Consider the following 19312-nt stretch of genomic DNA (forward strand, 5'->3'; position numbering starts at 1 on the left):
ACCCTTGTCCATTTTTTGCATTAAGAGCATAAGATAAAAAGGGAACTTTAATTCTAACATGCTTGAAAAGAGCAGTGAGTGGGTGCTGGGGCTTGGCCGTGAGAGGACACACCCTTGATTCCTCTTTCAGTGAGCGACCTCTGGGACTTGGGGTTGTTGTCTGCACAGCTGTCTTCTGAGGGTCCTACACAGTGTATCCAGAGATCTCATTCTCTGACCTCCTTTACACAAGTCCTGTGATCCATTGAAATGCTAACCTGGGTCACGTCTCAGCTGCCACTGCACTGAGCAGAAACCCTCATTAAAATTCTGGTTATCCTGCCACTGGCAGAGGACCCATGCTGTTAGGGGTTTCTGAGGAAGACATTAGCCTAGTGAGATCTCCGTCACAGCCATGCTTCTGTCTGTGGAGCATTATCAGAGTTGTTAGCCTCCAACGTTGCAGATAGGTCAGAACAAACAGCGCGTCTGCGTCTGTCTTCCATGCCTACCATTCTATCCTCTGACCATAGTTGACTGATGAATTGACAGTGGACAAGCTAAATGCATTTCTGATACAGATTTGTTACGTGATACCAAGTGTTCTACATCCACGACAAGTTCAAGAGAGCGGCATACTGAGTAGGTTTGATTTGATAGAAATAAGTCCAGTTAGTTATTAATGACTTCAAGCAGATTTTACAAGGCAATCAATGACAGCAAAATAGTGATCAGTCAATGATACTTTGTGTAATTGCATTTTTTACGGGTATGATTCTATATTTCAGAGTTAATGTGACATTATGCTACTTTGTTACTCAATTTTTTGTTAAGTCAATTTTTTTTTAGAAATCAGATATATTAAAAATTGAGATCTTTAAGTAGTATTTGGCACAGTCTATAGGTAAAGTTGATAAATGTCTTTTTGCAATGCCTGCTTATTTTCTAGTTCTCAGGAAGTAGATGTGAGAATTGGAAAGTTTAGTTTGTAAGACTGCTTTATGCATTGGACAGCAGAGTTGAAAACAAAAGGCAAGGAACGGATAGATTCAGTCGCCGTTAGATTCCTGCCCCTTAGCCATGTGTCACAGCAAATCTAACATGGGACTTCCTCTCCTGCTTCTTCCTTTTAAAAAGTCTGTTTTGTCTTTGTGGGGTTCAAACAGAATTTGCTTTTCAGTGGTTTTAGTGGCTGAATGAGAAATTCTGTTTCCCACTAGCACCCCTCCCCCTCCTCCTGTGCAGAGGCCAGTTGCTTGCTGAGCTCCGTGTTCTGCTTAGTAGGTCTCCGTAATTCTGCTGCCTGGGGCTCACAGCACTGGGGCAGTCAGAAGTGTTTCTGAAGGCTAGATGTTCATTTCAGTCCTTGCTGCAGAGTGATAAATTAAGGGGAATATGTGTCACAGCTCAGAGGGGGCCATGTTCCTCTAAAGCTCCAGGGCAGCAGCGCCGGCGGCGGCGGAGGCTGCTGCTGCTGCTGCTGCTGCTCCTCCTCCTCCTCCTCCTCCTCCTCCTCCCCCTCCTCCTGCTCTCCCCTCTGGAGCAGCATGGTGTCTGCTGGGAAACTCCACATTGACACCTGAGCACTTGGAACCTTATACATGGCCTTTCTCTTTAAAAAGCATGCTAGTTCTGTAAGATGCATGGTTTAAAGGTTGGAAAAAGTTGTAAATTGTGACACTTTTGAGTATTTGGATACTAAGCAGTAATTGCTGCTATTTAACTTTGTTTTTAATAAAATGGTATCTTCTGAGAAATGTTTAGTACTTTTATACTTTATCTGAATGAGGATGGTATTTCAAAAGCTAAGTGACAGCACTTTAAACAGCTTTACCATCAGGAGCCTAGGTCTGCACACCGCAGCTGAGGCAGGCTTACTTCTGTTTGCCATTCTTAATTCACCTGTAACAGTTAACAGCTGGAGGGCAGTGTTTGCATTTAGGAATTGATTGACACTTCCCACTCTGTGTGTGTGTGTGTGTGTGTGTGTGTGTGTACAGAGCTATTTGATTTCTTTTGTCTTTTTCTTCTGATACCAGAAACATTTAAATTGATAAATACAAACTATAAAACACTTTTCTTACTACTTTTTTTATTCATACAGAATTAATATTTAACTGAGAAGCTTTGAGTCTAGATTTAAAATGTTCTATTTATCACTGAATGACTTGTGGGTTTCATGAAGGGACTGCCCCGCTGCTGTAGATTCCCACAGATTTGTGACCATTGCCTTTGTCCTCAGTGTCTAGGTTTCTGTTTCAATCAGCAGAACCTAACTCCATTGAACAGTGTAGCAACATCACCTCCCCAGCCTCCCCAGATCCTAAGATGAAGGGCTGCCCCACTGCCTCAGAGACTCCACCTGCCTCTACCTCCCAGTGTCTGCCCTTTTCTCCTGTCCTGAGTCAAGCTAATTTAACTTAAAAGGAAATCATCTATTTTGGAGCTCCCCCTTATATAATTATGAAAAAAGAACTTTAGGACTCATGGGTATTGGATTCATCTAGAGTTACTTATACTGTGTCCATGGCATAGCTTACTTCAAAGGAAACACCAATGTTCAGTTGTTTATAAGTCCAGGAAACAATTTAATATTGTAGCAAGAGTTCATTTTTCACAATATCTAAATTTTTTAAAAGTCCCATCTAGATATACTTCCAACTAGACAACTGTATCTATATCTATATCTATATCTATATCTATATCTATATCTATATCTATATATCAGATACTTTTGTGAATTGCCTAGGTATTACTTTATGGTATCATTGTTATTTTTAATAGAAGTTGCTCAAGGTTAATCTTTAGACTTGGGAAAGTTGCCCTGAGAATATCAGAGGTGACTTCCACTTTGAAGGCTGGAGAGGCAATGGGCCTGCATGGCCCCCAGAGCATCCTGGGAAGGCTGAACCCTGTCTCCCCCACCCCCACCCCCCTGCACTCCCACCTTGCGCTAGGACAGCATTTACTGCTCCCTTCCTGTTCCCCTGAGACTGAGATGAAGCCCTTTGAATTAGCTCATTAACTTTACATTAGAAAAATGTGTCAAAGTTCCTTTTTATTTGGATGTCCTTTTTACTGGTTCTTTTTTTTTTCTTTTTTCTTGTTTCTTTTCAGTTGTGGAAGAAGGACTCTGGGAAAATGGCCTTTCCTATGAATGTAGAACGCTGCTCTTCAAAGCAATCCACAATCTGTTAGAAAGGTAAGAAAGGGGCCGTGGCCTGACTCTGCGCTCAGGGTGCCCGGAGTCCACTCGGGCTTTAGACATGGGGTCATGTGCAATGTGAGAGCTACGCTTTATATTTCCTTTTGTTTTATACTGCTAGAGAAGTTTAGGGCAGCACAGAGGTCCCCTGCATCCTCCTCCCCCTCCCAGTCTGTACGTGCTTCTTGTTCAGTCTGTAGTTTCAATGTGCTTATTTTACTCTTTGAAAATGAAGGCTACATCCCTAAGGCCGAGTTGGCCCTCTCACTTAAGTTCAGGATCACAGAGTTGGCAAAACAATCTCCTGTAACCCTTGCTGTCATTGAGATGCTGTAGGGTTTGACAGTTAGGTTTCTTGCAGCAAGTTGAGGATCCACGGCAATCCATGATAATTCCTTGTAGTTTTCACAGTCTTCAGATCTGGGAGTCCTGTCTCTAGTACATTCTTGCCGATGCTGCCAGTTTTGATGAGTGAGGCCTTAGCATGGCTCCTCAGTTTGAGGCAGTTTCTCGTGATTTTATTAGGCTTATTCTTTCTTGGTAATAGGAATGGCATGGAACTGAGGCTGTACCTCCTCTGGACGTCAGAGCATTTGACACAGGTCAGAGCTGCAGTCACTTGGTTGGAGTGCTGTTCTCCGTCAGCTTGCTTTCTTCTACAGTAGAATTCTGCCAACTGAACTCCTGGTCGGCCCCATTCCTGTTAGAAGTTGTGGCAGACATGGTGCGATTATGGGATCTCCCTTCCTCTAAAGCCCACCCACTATCTTTTAGCACCTGCTGACCATCCTTGTTGGAATCATTGTCACCATTCTTCTCTTACCACTTGGCAGTCTGTGATGTAGTGGTCCCTCTTCTTCTTCCCTGCCCCACTGCTGCAATGTCCTTCTTTCTCCCCTGCCCCACAGACCTATTCACATACGTGAACACATTTGTTCTTACACACATCTGTAACTATATGGCCTTAGAAGTAGAAGTCGGATGATCAGGAGTTCAAGTCCAACCTGGGATCCTTAGGGTTTTTATACAGCTGTTCTTAAAACAGTCATTCACATTAATGGGGCCATGCTTTATTGAGTTATGAATCATTGCTGTCATTTAGGTTGATAGTACATTCTTGCAGAGTTGACTGAAAAATGTTGACCTGAGTTGTTTTCCAACAGTCAGTGTGGGAGTGCTTGTCTCCTTACCTCCTGCTGCAGGACTCTTTCCAGGCTCTCAGTGGTGTTGGGGGGGCAAGGGGGGAAGACAGATGACTAAGAATGGCCCAGTTAAAAGTCTCAGTGGGAATCAACAATGTTCTCTTCTTCTCTGGAGTCTATAGATGATGCTCTGACGTCATTGAAAATGGAAGGAACTTACAGTACTGTTAAATTCATACTCCAGCTGTTGACTAGAGTGATAGAAGTCACTAGGTAACACTGTCTGAGCCACTTAAAAAGGCCTTCTTATCAAACAGCTTTGCTTCCTTCAAACGGGGTCCTAACATTATTTGCTCTGTATTTTTCCGAAAAGATGTCACTCGTCTAAAGAAGCATTGATTTAAAGATCAGATAATCATCAAGGAAGTATTTGTCAATTCTTTGTACCCCTGCCAAGTAAATGGAACAAAAGTACACCCAAAACACATCAGGGAAAATAGGGAAAATGCACTGTTTGTACAATTGTATGTCGCATAAAGGGCTCATTAAGCATTTTTTTTTTTTTTTTTTTTTTTGGTTTTTCGAGACAGGGTTTCTCTGTATAGTCTTGGCTGACCTGGAACTCACTCTGTAGACCAGGCTGGCCTCGAACTCAGAAATCCACCTGCCTCTGCCTCCCAAGTGCTGAGATTAAAGGCGTGCGCCACCACCTCCCAGCAAAGCATGCTTTTTTATATAGGGTTCTAGGGGATGTCAACGAAGCATTTTTTTCATATTGTAATGATGACTAGTTCCTCCCAGAAAAACATAACTTTTTCTTAGCCCGGTGTGTTAGCATTTTTCTTTATTGGTAGAAAATTAGAAGAATAGGAAACTCAGTGAAAGGCTGTGCATATGAGTTCCTTATTCAGGTGTATGTATTAGGATTCATGGAGTAGGATTCAAAGCCTGGGGCAGCTCCAACCTGTTTCTGAGTTCCTTATTCAGGTGTATGCATGGATGCGTGTTCCTTATTTAGGGCACATGAATTTAGAATATTTGATGGGAACTAAAGCCTGGGTCAAATTGAACCATTATCTTAAAGAAAATTAATTGTGAGGTACAATAAACTTTGGGTCTCAGTTTGGTGAGAGTCTGTTAGCACTAAGTCTTAGGTTAGATGAGCCCCCTGCTAGTGGGGGATGGGTTGCAGGCACCTTCAGTTAACCTGTGTAATGTATTTTACATGCGCTGTCAATAATTATTATTTTCATGTAAATGTCATTATTTTGTTCTATTAGAATAGTCGCAGAGTAGCCCATCTGGACTCTTGTGGGAGTCACTTCTGAGCTGGGGAGCAGGGCAGCCTTTATCTGAGTGAGCTCTTGATAACCAGGTTTTCCCTTCCCCTGCACAGTTACTCCGGTAATTCAAGGTCCCTGTGAGAACTCTGTGGCTGCGGTTCTATAAACTAGTCACTGACTCTCCTTCCATCCTGAGGTGGCTGCTTTCCAGGAAAGGAAAGTCCCTGCTTGTGGGCCTTTTCCATCCTTCGGATCACTGGCTGGAGCTCTCTCAGTTTGCTTCCTGCCCTTTCTGCTGTGCTTTTCTGCTTGTGCTCATGGAAGTCAGCCTGGCTTTCCAGCCTGAGTTCTGAGTTCCTGTCATAAAGACAGGACAGCTCAGCAGCTGGACTGTGTGCTTTCTAAATTACTGTTTGTTTAGCTGATGTATCAACAAAGCTTGAATAAGTGATTTATTCTGCCTTTTTAAAGGTACAAAGATCCTTAATTAAAAGGCAGTTCCATTCACTACCGTGAAAGGTTCTTACTTAGGTCTGAGAAGGAGCTGTATAAATTGATGTCTATGAAAGGCTAACAGTGATGTCATTAAGGACAACTTCACTGTCGGAGCTAAGTGATCCTGCCATTTTCACACCTAAGAGCATTGCATTCTGGACTACTATTGATTGGCACTGAAGCACCACTCTATTGATGTTGTGTAGCGGTTTAAAATTGGGAGCAGTGTGACTTCAGACACTCGTTTCTTCTGTCAGTGTTCAGTGTCTGCCTGCCTGCAGTGTGCGCTTCCAGCTGGACGCATTCGTCCATTTAGAAACAGGTGAGCAACAAGCTCCTGGTGCAGGCGTCTGCACAATGGCGGCAGGCTGAGGCGGCTCTGCTGCGAACTCTGTTTTTTCCAGAGATACGTTTCTTGAAATCCTTTCCTTACTACCTGCAGAGACTGGAGTGCTTTGGGTCTCAGCTCCATCACCTAACCAGCTGTGGCGTGGGTCTTGGCCCAGCACACCGCTTTCTCATTGTGAGAGCTCTGTGTTAGGCTCACTGCCCTCACAGCCTAGAGAAGGGCAGTAAGGATTGCTGTTTTTAGAGTGGTTTCAACATTGATAGTTCCAGCTCGCTCCAAGGATTCTGGTCTACAACATCTGTCTTGTGTGGTCCCTCCTTCCCTGAGGACTTCCTGTTATCTGAGCAGGTTCTCACAGAGTTTGTTTCATCTTCAGAGAGCACTTAGTGTTAGAAAGTAATTTGCCCTGAGCAGAGGAGAGATCTCCTCTCCTGTTACTTTCGTGGTGTTCTTTTAAAATATATCTTCTGGATCACATTCAGTCATCTTTTAAAGAATATTGTAGTGGAGATTTAAGTTTTGTTTTTGGTTTTAGGTTTATTTTATTAGTATGAGGGTTTTACTGGTATGCATCTCTGTGTACCAAGTACATGCCTGGTGCCTTCAGAAGCCAGGGGAGGGTGTCAGATTTCCTTGAACTGGAATTAAAGATGGTTGTGAGCTGCCATGAGTGCTAGGAACTGACTCCAAGACCTCTGGGAGTCCAACAGGTACTTTGACTGTGAGCCATCTCTTTGGCCTCACATGGTCACTGTGCTGCTCCTTGCATGTAGTTTCTTGTCTGAAGACACACGTACCCACCCCGTGTTCCTACTTCCTATAAAGTTGCTCTCGCCTTGCCTCCCCTCCCCTCCCCTGCCCTCCTCTCTCCTCCCCTCCCCTACAGCCTTTTGGCCCTATTCTTTTCATTTTGGTGGCCACTGGTCTGGTTTAATGTTTTGCTGTTGCCTCTCACCAGTCAAGTTAGGCTCAAGGATGCTCCATTATCAGAAGTCAAAGCATGCTCCTCCTCCACAGTAGCATTATGTACTTGCAGTGATCTTGGCCTACCCACCTCAGGCCCAAAAACTGAGCAGGCAGCTAGCTTCTGCTTCTTCTGTTGGCTTCCTGACAGAGAGCAAAGAATGCTGGTAACTCAGGATCTGAAAGCCTGTGGTGCATCTGCCCTGAAGTAATGCAGACCATGTCTAAGATACTGGCCACAAGACTTAAATGGACCAAGTAGAATCTGTAAGGGAGAAGTCTGGAAGTCAAAGTCAGATGACTATGCTTGATGGTCAGTGGGATAACAGTCTGTCTTTCAGTTAGCTGCTCTTTATGGCGTGAGAACGGACAGTTTCTCAAGGTGGTGGGAGTGTGCAGATTTTGAGTTCTTTGCTTCTTTAGGTCTTTGTGCCACCGTAGAGCTTGAGAAGTGGCGAGTGCCAGAGTTCCCTGCCTCAGATCTGGCCATAGGCTTATTTTCATGTCCTTTGAGAAAGTAAGCATACCTCCTGGTTGATTGTAAGGCCTATCTTTTTGGATAAATGCCCAGGATGATAGAATACCATTCATTTGGTTTTTATTGATTTAGAATCCTCTGTGATGGAGCTTACCTCACCCCTCTCTTATACAGCCCTCTCCTCTCCTGCCATGTAAGAAAGCTTGAGCTTTCCCAAGTCTCCTCCTGAGTGACCCCACGCCATGCTCACCCTCTCGTGGCTGTGCTGGGGGTCACACTGAGGCTGCGTCCTCCTCAGCATGGAAAAAGTTTGTGCGGTTGTTCTTCGGGAGCTTGTTGTGTATAATTTAGTACTTCAGACAGCTTGACTACGTTAGTTGACATGGATTTTCATGATGTACCAAATTCTATTACCTGTCTTTGAGTATGGAATAAAATTCTTGGGGGGGGCGGGAACCAACAGAGCATGTGTGTAGTTCAAAATCTCCAAGTGTTTTATGTACTGAAGCAGCTTGCCTTTGTGACATTGTAGAAAACCCAAAACATCTGGTGCACTGCCAGGTTGGCATTAGGTTTGTTACTCTGACTTTAATTTGTAACTGCCCGAGGCTTTGGAATAAAATAAATGTCCTGATTTTCGTGGGAGTTTATTGCTATCCCCAGAGGTCAGGTCACCACTGCTTTGCAGGCAGTGGAAGGTGGCTACAGCAGTTTGAGGCTGTGTGCTCTGTCTTGCCATCGTGCACACAGAGACCGCTGGCGGTGTGGATCCGATATCTGGACAGTATGGTGCCCTACTTGGTACTATACTGGTACTGCTGACTGATGTTTGTAAAGCTTCCCTGTGCCATCCATAGTGTCTTGGAAGCAAGGGAGCATACCATGGGGAGTGGACCTGCACCCGCACACTCTGGGCTCTGGCGTCTTAATGGTGTGCAAGAGGCTGCAGCACAGCTCCTGCAGTCATGGAGCTGAGTGACAGGTGCAGCTGCAGGGGAAGACATGGTTCTATGATGTGGAAACATCGGGTGCCCTTGGGAGTCACGTAGTAAGAGTGCAAGAACCAAGTCAATTCCCAGTTGATGGAAGTGCCATGTTGGAGAGTGAGTACTTAGATTTAGGGGGTACAGTCTGTAATGGGAGGATGTAATCTAAAAACCTAGACATATATCTAATTGTAAATGCCTGGAGAGGAATCCGTGTCTCCTAAAGCATCAACCAAGCTGTTGTTGTTATTATTGTTGTTATTAATATTAATATTGCACAGAGACGGGTGAGGATGTTGACAACTGGTTTTTGGCTTGTTTGTTTGTAATGAGAGAATGGCATTAGACACTGGACGGGCCGTGAAGAAAGGTGCAGGCCTTTGGAATTGCATGAGGCAGAGTGGACATTTCAGGGGAGGCCAGTTCTGGAAAAGAACTTAAGGTTACAGACATTTTAGAGAGGATGTAAAGTAGACAGGCCTTGCCTGGCTACATCTGCAAGAATCAGCACCCACCAGGGCACAGGAGAAGCCAACCCACTGGGTGAGGGGGGATGGAGTCAGCTGGGAGGGCGTCCCTCATCTCCTCAGCTGTACGTGATGCAATAAGCTTGACAGAAAGCAAGTTTCTGAATTTGATGAATTTGGGGAAGGGAAGGTGGCAGGGCTGATGCTGGGCATGCAGGGGTGTGGGATGCAATCTGGGCAGCTAGAGAGCAGAGGGCAGGGCGGTGCTTGGGTGTAAGTCTGTCAGAAGTGCTAGCCAGGTACCCTTCCTTCTGCTCTTCCCAGCAGCCCGCCCACTTGGGAAGTGACTTGCTGGGTTAGCCTGTAGCTGTTCCCAGGCACTTGTTACCCCGCCTCAGGTCTGCCCAAGCTTCGGGAGTAGAGATGGGAGCCACGTGGCACACCACAGGATGCACATCACAGGAACCTCACACGGGCACACACATGGAGCTTGCTTTCACTTCCAGCACTGCTGCATTTCTCATGACATGGTGACCTTGAAGGTGCAGGCACTTAGAAGGGATAATCTTTTCAGCTGTTGCTTAGTGTTGTCAGCCTCTGGACTCACTCAGTTGCCTTACAGAATGATGTCATCTTCCTAGGAAACTGGTTTTTGAACATGTTGCTGATGCCCAGATTGACTATAATATACACCTGGTAGTGACTGGGAAGTGTTCTTAAACAGTTCTTTGCAGATAGAATTGCCTGCAAGGTTGAGTTGTAAAGTTAAATGCAAATTCTGACCCTCACCCCCCCCCCAAGAACAAAAATGGTAGAAGTGTATATTTTATTTCTGATATTTTTATAATTTAAAACTACCTTTAAAAACATTTGCCTATTTATGTTCTTTGAATATAATTAATGCAGTTTGTCATAGTGTTGGTTTTTCTGAACATGTCTCAGCAGCTATGTGATCCCTTCAGTGCTGAGTTACTGTGCTTTTAGGCTGCACTGGGAACTGACAGACAGGCTATGAAGAAGCAATTCAGTAGATTTCCTTCCCTGTCATTGAGTGCCTCATGGTAAGAGCTCACACAACACATATGGCCATAAGAGTTCTTGCATTGTGAACAGGAAAATGTCCTTAATGTGTAGGACACTCGTGTCAGCTATTAATTGCGCATTAAGCAGTACAGAGCAGGACCCAGACGTGCCACAGCACATCACCTCCCTGTGAATAGTCACAGTCATCCTGACTGAGAGCTGAAGCCCTGATATCCACACAAGAGAAACCCCACATGGCATTAGAGACAGGAGTGGATTCACAGCTTAAAACAGGGGAGAGGAGGCATCTAGCAGTTAGGGGAGTCCTGGCTCACATAGACATCGAGAAATCCTGTTTCAAAAAAACCAAATAAAAGAAAAAAAGAGGAATTAAGGGAATATTATGGAGCTGTCAATTCTGACCTGGCCCTCCCTCCACTCTGATGACTCTGACCTCAGCTGTGGGCACTGACACTCATCTCCACTCACACTCGTGCTGGTGATTGCATTGTGGTGCTAGCAGTGGTTGGCTCTTACTGAAATGCATTTTGTGTGGCAGTGTCTGCTCGGGATGGATGGAGTCTGGCTGGGAAGAACCAGGCGAAGCTTCACAGTGTCAGTTCTTGTGACTTTTCCCTTAGGTGGCTGCTCCATATTTTCTATTCAAAATTTAATGTATTCAGAGCCTCTATCACTTAGAAGCATGAAGTCAGATTGAGTTACTTTGGAAATGATTTTCTTTACTGTGAACGAGGGAGACTATTCACTTTCCAAATAAATCCAGTGGTATTTGATGTAACCCTGTTCCAAATTGAGTCTGCACAAAGGGAGCTATACTGTGAGGAGAAACGGTTGCCTGACATTTACTAACTCATTTAACCTGTAATGAAATGGCTGGGGGCTTGAATTGTTTTCATAGTCTTTGATGGAGGGGGAATGGCAGAGACAAAACTGTGTACAGATCTGCCTGAATATTGAGATAAGAATTGCTGCCTAGCTCTCACAGGTCCTTGTACAAAAGAATTACACTCCGAATTCTGACGCTTTCCTTCAAGCCGTGGATCGTTTCATTGACTGACATTGAGAGACCATTGTGCTCCATCACGTTCAGAATGTCCATTTTCTTTACGTTGCATATTATTCAAGATCAAGAGTACTTGTTAGTGCTCTGCGGCCTCTCACCCATTGTGCAGGTGGCGACTGTGGTAGTAAAGTCGTCACCTGCCTGCACACGAGTGAACTTGGTCATAATTGTGCTGTCACTTTAGCTCAGTTGTCTGCACTGTTGGTGTTTGTTCTCTGTGGCAGGATCACTTACTACTAACCTGTCCTTAAAAGAATGCCTGGGACTTGACAGCAAAGCACACAGCACAAACGTCATGGAGACAGAACCAAGCACAGCCGAGTTCTGAGTGGAGCATACACTCCTTACTAGGAAGACTGATTGATGACAAGCCTTCATTTTCTCAAAAACAGGGTTTTTGTGCCCTCAGAAAGAAAGTGTCAAGACAGATGATGAACTGTGCCAAAGTTTTGTTATTCGTGTCCTTGCTAAAGAATTGATCACTTATCACAAGAAAACTACAAACCCAGCTTGCAGGAAGAGCCCTTAAGTTCCCTGCACTCTGGTCTTGAAGATATAGCAACTTCTGTAATCAGACCTGTAACTTCAATCCCAGAGTTCTGAGTTCTTTCAGGATAAGGAAACATTCTGACAGTTGGACGGGCACTGCTTGTGTTTCCTTCAGTGCCTCTCATCTATCTGGGTTGATGATAGACTGCTAAGCTAACTTGTTATTGAGTCTGTGAAGGTAACTCCTGATGTGCTTATCGTAGGTGCCTAATGGATAAGAACTTCGTGAGGATCGGGAAGTGGTTTGTTCGGCCCTATGACAAGGATGAGAAGCCGGTCAACAAAAGGTCAGTCCTCAGGATGCTCTTGGGTTTCGATTTCTCAGCCGCTACCACGCCCGGGTTTGGACTTAGGTGGAAGGGGAAGGTGTATTTATTATCTGATCATGTTATTCTCGCGTCACTGTGCTATCACAGACTGTGTGCTTGTGCTTGAGTAGGAAGATGAGAGAGCCGTGCGATCCTCAGTGAGGCTGTGTCTGAAGGACTCTTCACTGCATGCATTGTTTGGAGTTGACACTGGCATGGCCTTTCTGCTATTCTCCCTAATTTGTCTTCCCTACCCTGTAATTTGGCATAACTTAAGAATAGTTAATGGAATTCAGTGGTGAGAATTTGGACAGTGCCGCCCAGCTGCTGCTTTCCGTAGATGAGTACACTCAGCCTGTGACTGTGAAAGCAGACTGTGGACTGTGTGATCATGGACAGTTGCCGTGGCCCAAATTTGCAGTGGGTGTGAACTTTGCTGCAAGATAGTCATGGACTTTTAGATCCATGACTAAATGAGTCAGTCTAACACTGCTTACCTCCGACCATGCTCTACCTATAATAGACTGACAGAGTTTAATTTCACAAAGCACAGGACACAGCACCTCTTCCCCCTCCAAATTCTTTTTCTTTTTGTATGAAGCACAGGACCTCTTGCCCATTCCCACTGAGCTTCATTCTGGGGACACTTCAGTCCTGTTTAATTGTCTAAGTGCCCTGGGGTACTGGCTGCAGGTTGGAGTCTGTCTTAGTGTGAAGCTACTGTCAACAGTTCTGCTGGCAACCCTTCAGTCTTGGTGTTAGAGACTCCATCAGTAGCTTTCCCCAGTGTATCTTAATTTAGTAAAGTGGTTGTTGGAAGGTTCCAGACCGGGGGTCAGAAAAACTGTGATGGATTGCTGGGGTATAGCGTTCATTCAAGGTTTAAGGGCTTGAGCAGTAGCCTGGCAGGACTCTGAGGAGATGTCAGGCCCCAGCACCAGACAGACAGCGTGTTAGACTCTCTCACTCACCACCGTGGGGTTTGATGGCCCTTCTCAAGGCTGTATCTGGAGAGAGGGCCAAGGGTGACATCAGCAGTGGTGCCCACCGTCAGATGATGAAGGAGAGACTTTAGGGACACACTGGCATTACAGGAGCTGTGGTCACAACATAGGTGACACCCACTGTGCTTTGCTGGCTCTCATAACTGTGAGTCCAGCCCCTTGGGGAAGGTCAGCTGGAGGATGGAGACACAGATGGAGCATGTTTCCTACGGGCTGCTGACCACTTGTGCTCTTCCCTCAGTGTGCAGCTCAGTCACAGTCAAATGCTCACACGCTGCTTGCTTTTTAGATCTAGCTAATACAGTTGTTTGTACTGAAGGATGGGACATTTAAAAGACTCGAAATATATATTTGCCTTTAAGGCTGTTTCTACTCATCACTTCTCAGAGCCTCAGTACACGGGACTTCCTACAGGTTAGACCCAGGTGTGCCTAAGAAAACGACTTCTTGTGTTTCAGTCATTACTGTTTTTCACTTACATATGTATTTAATGGGTGCTTTTTATAAAATGACAGCCCAGAGTCTAATCTATCAAAGGAGAAGGAACATTGTTTTAATTTTAAGTTGAAAATTAGGTAAGTTTAAATTAATTTTCTAGCATAGTTAAAAACAGTGACAGTAAAGGTTATTATTTGTATTTATAATTTCTAGTTAGAGGCTACCATGTGTCTCTACAACCTAGATTATTAATCCTAAATGGAATATTTTCATTATGACACATTCAAAGTGAGTCATTTTCTAGGACTGGCCATCTAAAACTCTTGCTTAGAAAAAATTTAAGGTTATATTTGGATTTTTATTTGTAAAATTATAGTAAAAATTTAAGACCATTGAAACATGGCATACAAGAAGTGCTTAGTGGGGGCTGGAAAGATGGCTCAGCAATTAAGAGCACTGACTGCTCTTCCGAAGGTCCTGAGTTCAATTCCCAGCAACCACATGGTGGTTCACAACAATCTGTAATGGGTTCCAATGCCATTGTCAAGACCTCTTCTGGAGTGTCTGAAGACAGCTACAGTGTACTCACCATATATATAAAATAAATAAAATTAAAAAAAAAAAAAAAGAAGTGCTTAGTGTAAAAGAACTAAGATTTTAAAAGTGTGTGTGTGAATGCTTTGTGTTTGTATAAAACATTTAAATTCCTGTTGTTTCCCGTTTATCTGCTCCGAGCCTACTTTCCCTTATGTCCTTAAGCATAGTTAAATGTTGTTGTGACACTGCTAGTTATGGAGTTCAGTGAACACTCCATGCATCCCCATTGGCCGACCTTTCTCTCTGGAGTGGGCTAGCTTTCCTCCTTCATTCATAATTCCCTTTGAATTATGGGAAGTGTAAATGCTGTAGACTCTATTCTATCAGGGTTGGTCCCGGCCCCTTCCCCATGCCCTTTCCATCTTTTCTTTCTTTGAGTAAACAGGGAATTGACCAGACTCAAATGGTTTTAGCCTAGGAGTTTGCAGCCATGGACTGAGTGTTTGCTGTTGAATGTTGTGGGATGATTGACTGCACCTTTGACTTCTCCCTGCATGGTGCCAGTAGCACCCTCTTCCACCAATCACAACAGCCTCCTGGGAGGCGATGCCCTGATTAAGAAGGGAAGCTTGGCCCATGCACAGTGCCAGAGGCCACAGAGGCTGGGTGATGTTTCTGTTTCCTTCTTTCTAGGATTCTCTTTCTTATTTCAGCACATTTGTTCTTTCTCATTCCAGCTGTCTGATTCTTTAAGTGACTTGGAAAGAATGGCACCAAACTTCAGGGAGTTTGTTGACAGTGGCTGTCCACCCTCAGCCTGTGTGCTGTTTAATAAGGAGTGGAAGGGGAACCTGAAGGGCACCAGTGGGACACATGGCGGTTGCTCACTCACCCCTCCAGTAGTTCAGCTCTTGGCAGATGCAGATGTTTTCCTCAGATGGCCGGTATTTTAGGGACAGGCTACTCTGGAAGACTCTCATTGCTGACAGTAGACACAAGCTGCATGGGAGATTGTTCTTTGGTGGCTTCCACCCTCTCAGAGGCTGGCCTTAGGCTGAGCCACCCTGGTAGGGGCATGCAGGTAAGGATGTGGGTTTTCCCAGCTTACTGTTTGTGCGCCCCCTGCCTCCCATTCTTACAGTATTCTTGAGTAGGGTTAGAACAGAGTCCTAGCTGTAGGTCTCCAGTGTGCAGCATCAGTTTTCCTTTATTCAGCACATGAGTGCAGAGTCCCCTGAAGGCTGACGTAAGGGAGTGGCGTGTCCTTATACCTCCTTTCATAAGACCTGTGACCGAGCTTGCAGTCACCAGCTGAGATCCAGAACACGGAACCCTGTTGGTGGAGCCCCGTTGGTGGGCAGAGACAGGATCCCTGCTCTTTTTTGTTGTTAAGAGACAGGTTTGAAATACTTAGGTTTTATAAGTGTGTGAAGGTCCTGTGTGTGATTCTTGTAACATTTTGTGTTTGTCCAGTGTCTTTCTGTATTAGGATTTATTACTGAGTAGGTGTTGAAGTGTGAGCAGCTGGGACTTTTATAGTTTACTTGGTTCAGGCATGTTCCTTTGGGAAATGCACACCACATGGTGGCTCCCAGTATTTCTGGGTCCTGTGCTGTAGCTGGTTAGGAAAACAGAACAGACTACAAGGTCTTAAGATCTCAAAGCACAAAGAAGGAAGCCTTCTGGAGAGGGCCCTCTGCTGGGCAGGGGTCAGAAGGTTGTGATTGGAGCTGCCTACTACTGCTCTCATTGGCACTTGGATGTTACATGCAAGACCATGCAGATGTGTAGCTGTGGATAGACAGTGGCTAAATATTTCTGTTAAGACTGATATGTTCAGGAAACAGGCTTTTCTGACCGAGGAGACTGTCTCCGTGCTCTTAGAGTAAAGCGTGTCATCTCCTTACCTTTGTTTCTTATTAAAGATTATGAAATCTTCAAGAGCAGGTCACCTGTGAGCTGCTTCACTTTCTTACAGATGTTTTGGGTCCCCTACTTCCCATGCTGAGTCTGTGTCTCAGTGCACAGCTCTGTACTGCAAAGGCTCTTCATGAAGGGACTTTGGTGCTGAGCAGCTCTCAGCTGGCTAAGAGCTGACAGGACTGGCCTCTGTGTGTTGTCTTAGGACACGCCTTGAGCGTCTCAGGCCTGGTTGGCTAACACAGAATCCTAAGTATCAAGGAGCAAGCCTCCTTTCATACTGCTGTAGTGGGTCTTAGCTCCAGTCCGCAGAGGCGAGGCATGCACCCCAGAAAACATCTGCTCACAGATGTGGGAAAACACCATTTCTCCAAGCTGCTTCTCCAGTCAAAAGGTAGTACTGACGTGTCTGGATGGCACAGTGCTTCATGCACAGAACAGCTGTGTCCTGTGGGTATTATGGAGCCAAGAAACTGAGTATGTGCTTCATCTGCAATTGTATATGAAGTACATGGAAGTGCAGGCATTTCTGTTTTCTAAACATAGTTTCTCAAATGGAGCACATGCGTTTTCCACTGCTGTATGTTACTTACAGAATCATGCTAAGCTGTTTGAGGTCAGTCCCCAGTGTTTGCCCACAGGCCTGCCAGCTTTCAGAAAATCGTGCACACTTGAAATCCATGCCTCACACCTGTTGTATCTCACTGCCCACATTGAGAGTGTAAGTGCTGTACATTGCTAGGCTGTGTGAAGCTTTCTTTTTTTTTTTTTTTTTTTTTTTTTTTTTTTTTTTTTTTTTTTTGGTTTTTCGAGACGGGTTTTTCTGTGTAGTCCTGGCTGTCCTGGAACTCACTCTGTAGACCAGGCTAGCCTCGAACTCAGAAATCCGCCTGCCTCTGCCTCCCGAGTGCTGGGATTAAAGGCGTGCGCCACCACGCCCGGCTGTGTGAAGCTTTCTTAACAGTATTTACACCACCGCCGCCGCTGCCGCCGCCACCCCCACCGCCTCTGCCGCCATCTAGTCCTGGAGTGCAGCAGCATGAGGGAGGGAGGCAGAGACTGTCACAAAGCCTTTCTGAGGAAGCTGAGACAGTTGGCGGTCAGACACCTAAGAGCCATGTCGGTGTGGTGAAGGTCTGTAGTGGCTTCCTATGGTTTGCATGGCTTGGGGTAGTGTCATGAAAAGGGGGAAACCAAGGCGATAGATGGTCTGCCATTACGTCTCCAGCAGAGGGGAGTGTGCACACACAGTACCAGGAAGCTGTGAGGGTGGGGTGATCCACAGACTGAGCTGGAAACCCAAGCACATGGAAGATGGCCAATGACTTACAGGGGCCGTGTGTGGTAAAACTCAGAGCCTGCAGCCTACATGTCGCTCACGGGGAACCTCATTCCTAGGCACTGTGCTCTTTCAGCCCACAGTGGTGTTGTGTGTAGGTTAGCAGTGTGTTCAAGTGTAAAATTTGGCTCATAGAATAACTGTGTGGTTGATGAGGCTTGAAGCCCAATGATAGTAAAGACTGAAGTCAGGGCGCCCGAGGCTCCAGCAAGTGTGCTGGGAGAGCTGCAGACTTTCAAAGCTTTAGGCCAAAAGGCTGTGTTCAGACGCACCACTAGCCTGCCTGCCTGCCTGCCTGCCTGCCTGCCTGCCTGCCTGCCTGCCTCCCTCCCTCCCTCCCTCCCTCCCTCCCTCCCTCCCTCCCTCCCTCTCTCCCTCCCTCCCCACCACTTCTCCCTCCCTCCCTCCTCCCTCCTTCTCCCTTCTTCCTTCCTTAGCCTGTCTCTTACTTAGGGTTTCTATTGCTGTGAGTAAAACACCATGGCCAAGCAAACGGATAAAAGGTGTAATTAGGCACAAGTTTTCCAGGGTTAGAGTTCAATGGTGGAGCAAAGGCTTGCAGGCAGGAACAGCTGAGCAGGAGGCAGAGAGCAGACTCAAAATGGTCTTTTGAAACCTCACAGTCGGCCCCTACTGTCACATTTCCTCAAAATCCTTCCCAGACAGTTCTTCCAATTGGGGAACCAAGCATTGGCATATCTAAGCTGCTGAGCGCCACTGGTCACTGCCTCAGCCTGTTGTTGGTGGGCACCTTTTGTATTGTCTTGTCTGCTGTCAAGCCCTGAGGGTCTTTAGTTTGCTGTGTCACTTGTTAATCTTTTGAGGTTAGGGCAGATCTCAGGCACTTGAGCAACGCTTAAACGCTTACATCAAGGTGGAGTTATGCGGCTTCTCCTCAGGTGCTTTGTGTGCAGTGGCACACAGCAGAAAGGAAGGAGCTCAGGTTTGCATGAGTGCTGCAGGGCAAACATGAGGGCCGCCAGGACACAGACACAGCTCTCGGCAGGTGAGTGCACCCTACAGAGTTACTCCCCATTCTTATTGCATTCCTAGACCTGTGCCATATGGTCTGGTTTTATTGCTGAGGAAATATCATACTGGAATTGTCACACAATCTGTTAGGGGGGAGGACCTCTATGCAGTGGAGTTTGTGTAACTTTGTGTCTCTTTCTCAGGTAGGTTAGAGAAATTTGTTTGGTTCAGACTCTAGGTCTAGGGACTGAGGTGAATATTTTACATAGCAAAGCAAGACCTGGCATCCAGGTTCTCCCAGCATCCCTCAGTCCTTACCTGGCACACCCTGCCCCCCGACTCTGAACTTTTGGAGCTGATGGGCCTTCCCCCAGGCTCTTCCAGACATTGTGGTATCTCTCTCCCTTTTTCTCTCTTATTTTCCTCCCCTTCTCCCTGCCTGAGCTTCCTTTCTTTCTCGCCCCCTCCCCGTGGCGACTTCCAGGGCCTCAATCCTTGGGGCCAGTGAACTTGCCCAAGAGCAGCTTCTCAATTAGCCTGCCTTTAATCTAATCTAATCTGGCTTGAATTGGCTCGTTTCCCCGGCAGAGAAATAACCTATCAGAATGGAGTTAAGGAGGTCGAAGAGCACACATGAGCACACCCACACCGCCAGGAAGAGGCAGTCAGAGCGGTGGCAGTGGCCTAATCTTACCAAACATCATAAATAGTGTGTCTTCCTCTTCCAAATGAAAAGATGATACCCCGTTAAGAAGTGTGTGATGATTTGAACTGTGGGGCTCATCTTTGAC

The 19312-nt window shown here is 45.7% G+C and overlaps 1 protein-coding gene across 4 annotated transcripts in view; it reads left to right on the forward strand.

The window, feature by feature from the left end:
* The window catches only part of Med13l (mediator complex subunit 13L), a 216841-nt gene that overhangs the window by 115481 nt on the left and 82048 nt on the right, over window positions 1-19312 (forward strand). For 3 of the 4 annotated variants that reach the window (XM_076922605.1, XM_076922607.1, XM_076922606.1), the window contains exons 3-4: window positions 3097-3181; window positions 12207-12290. In XM_076922605.1, the coding sequence (XP_076778720.1) occupies window positions 3097-3181; window positions 12207-12290 (169 nt within the window). The remainder of the gene's footprint in view (window positions 1-3096; window positions 3182-12206; window positions 12291-19312) is intronic. The other variant, XM_076922608.1, reaches the window with a different exon arrangement.

The sequence above is a fragment of the Arvicanthis niloticus genome, chromosome 24 (assembly GCF_011762505.2).
Source record: "Arvicanthis niloticus isolate mArvNil1 chromosome 24, mArvNil1.pat.X, whole genome shotgun sequence".
NCBI lineage: Eukaryota > Metazoa > Chordata > Mammalia > Rodentia > Muridae > Arvicanthis > Arvicanthis niloticus.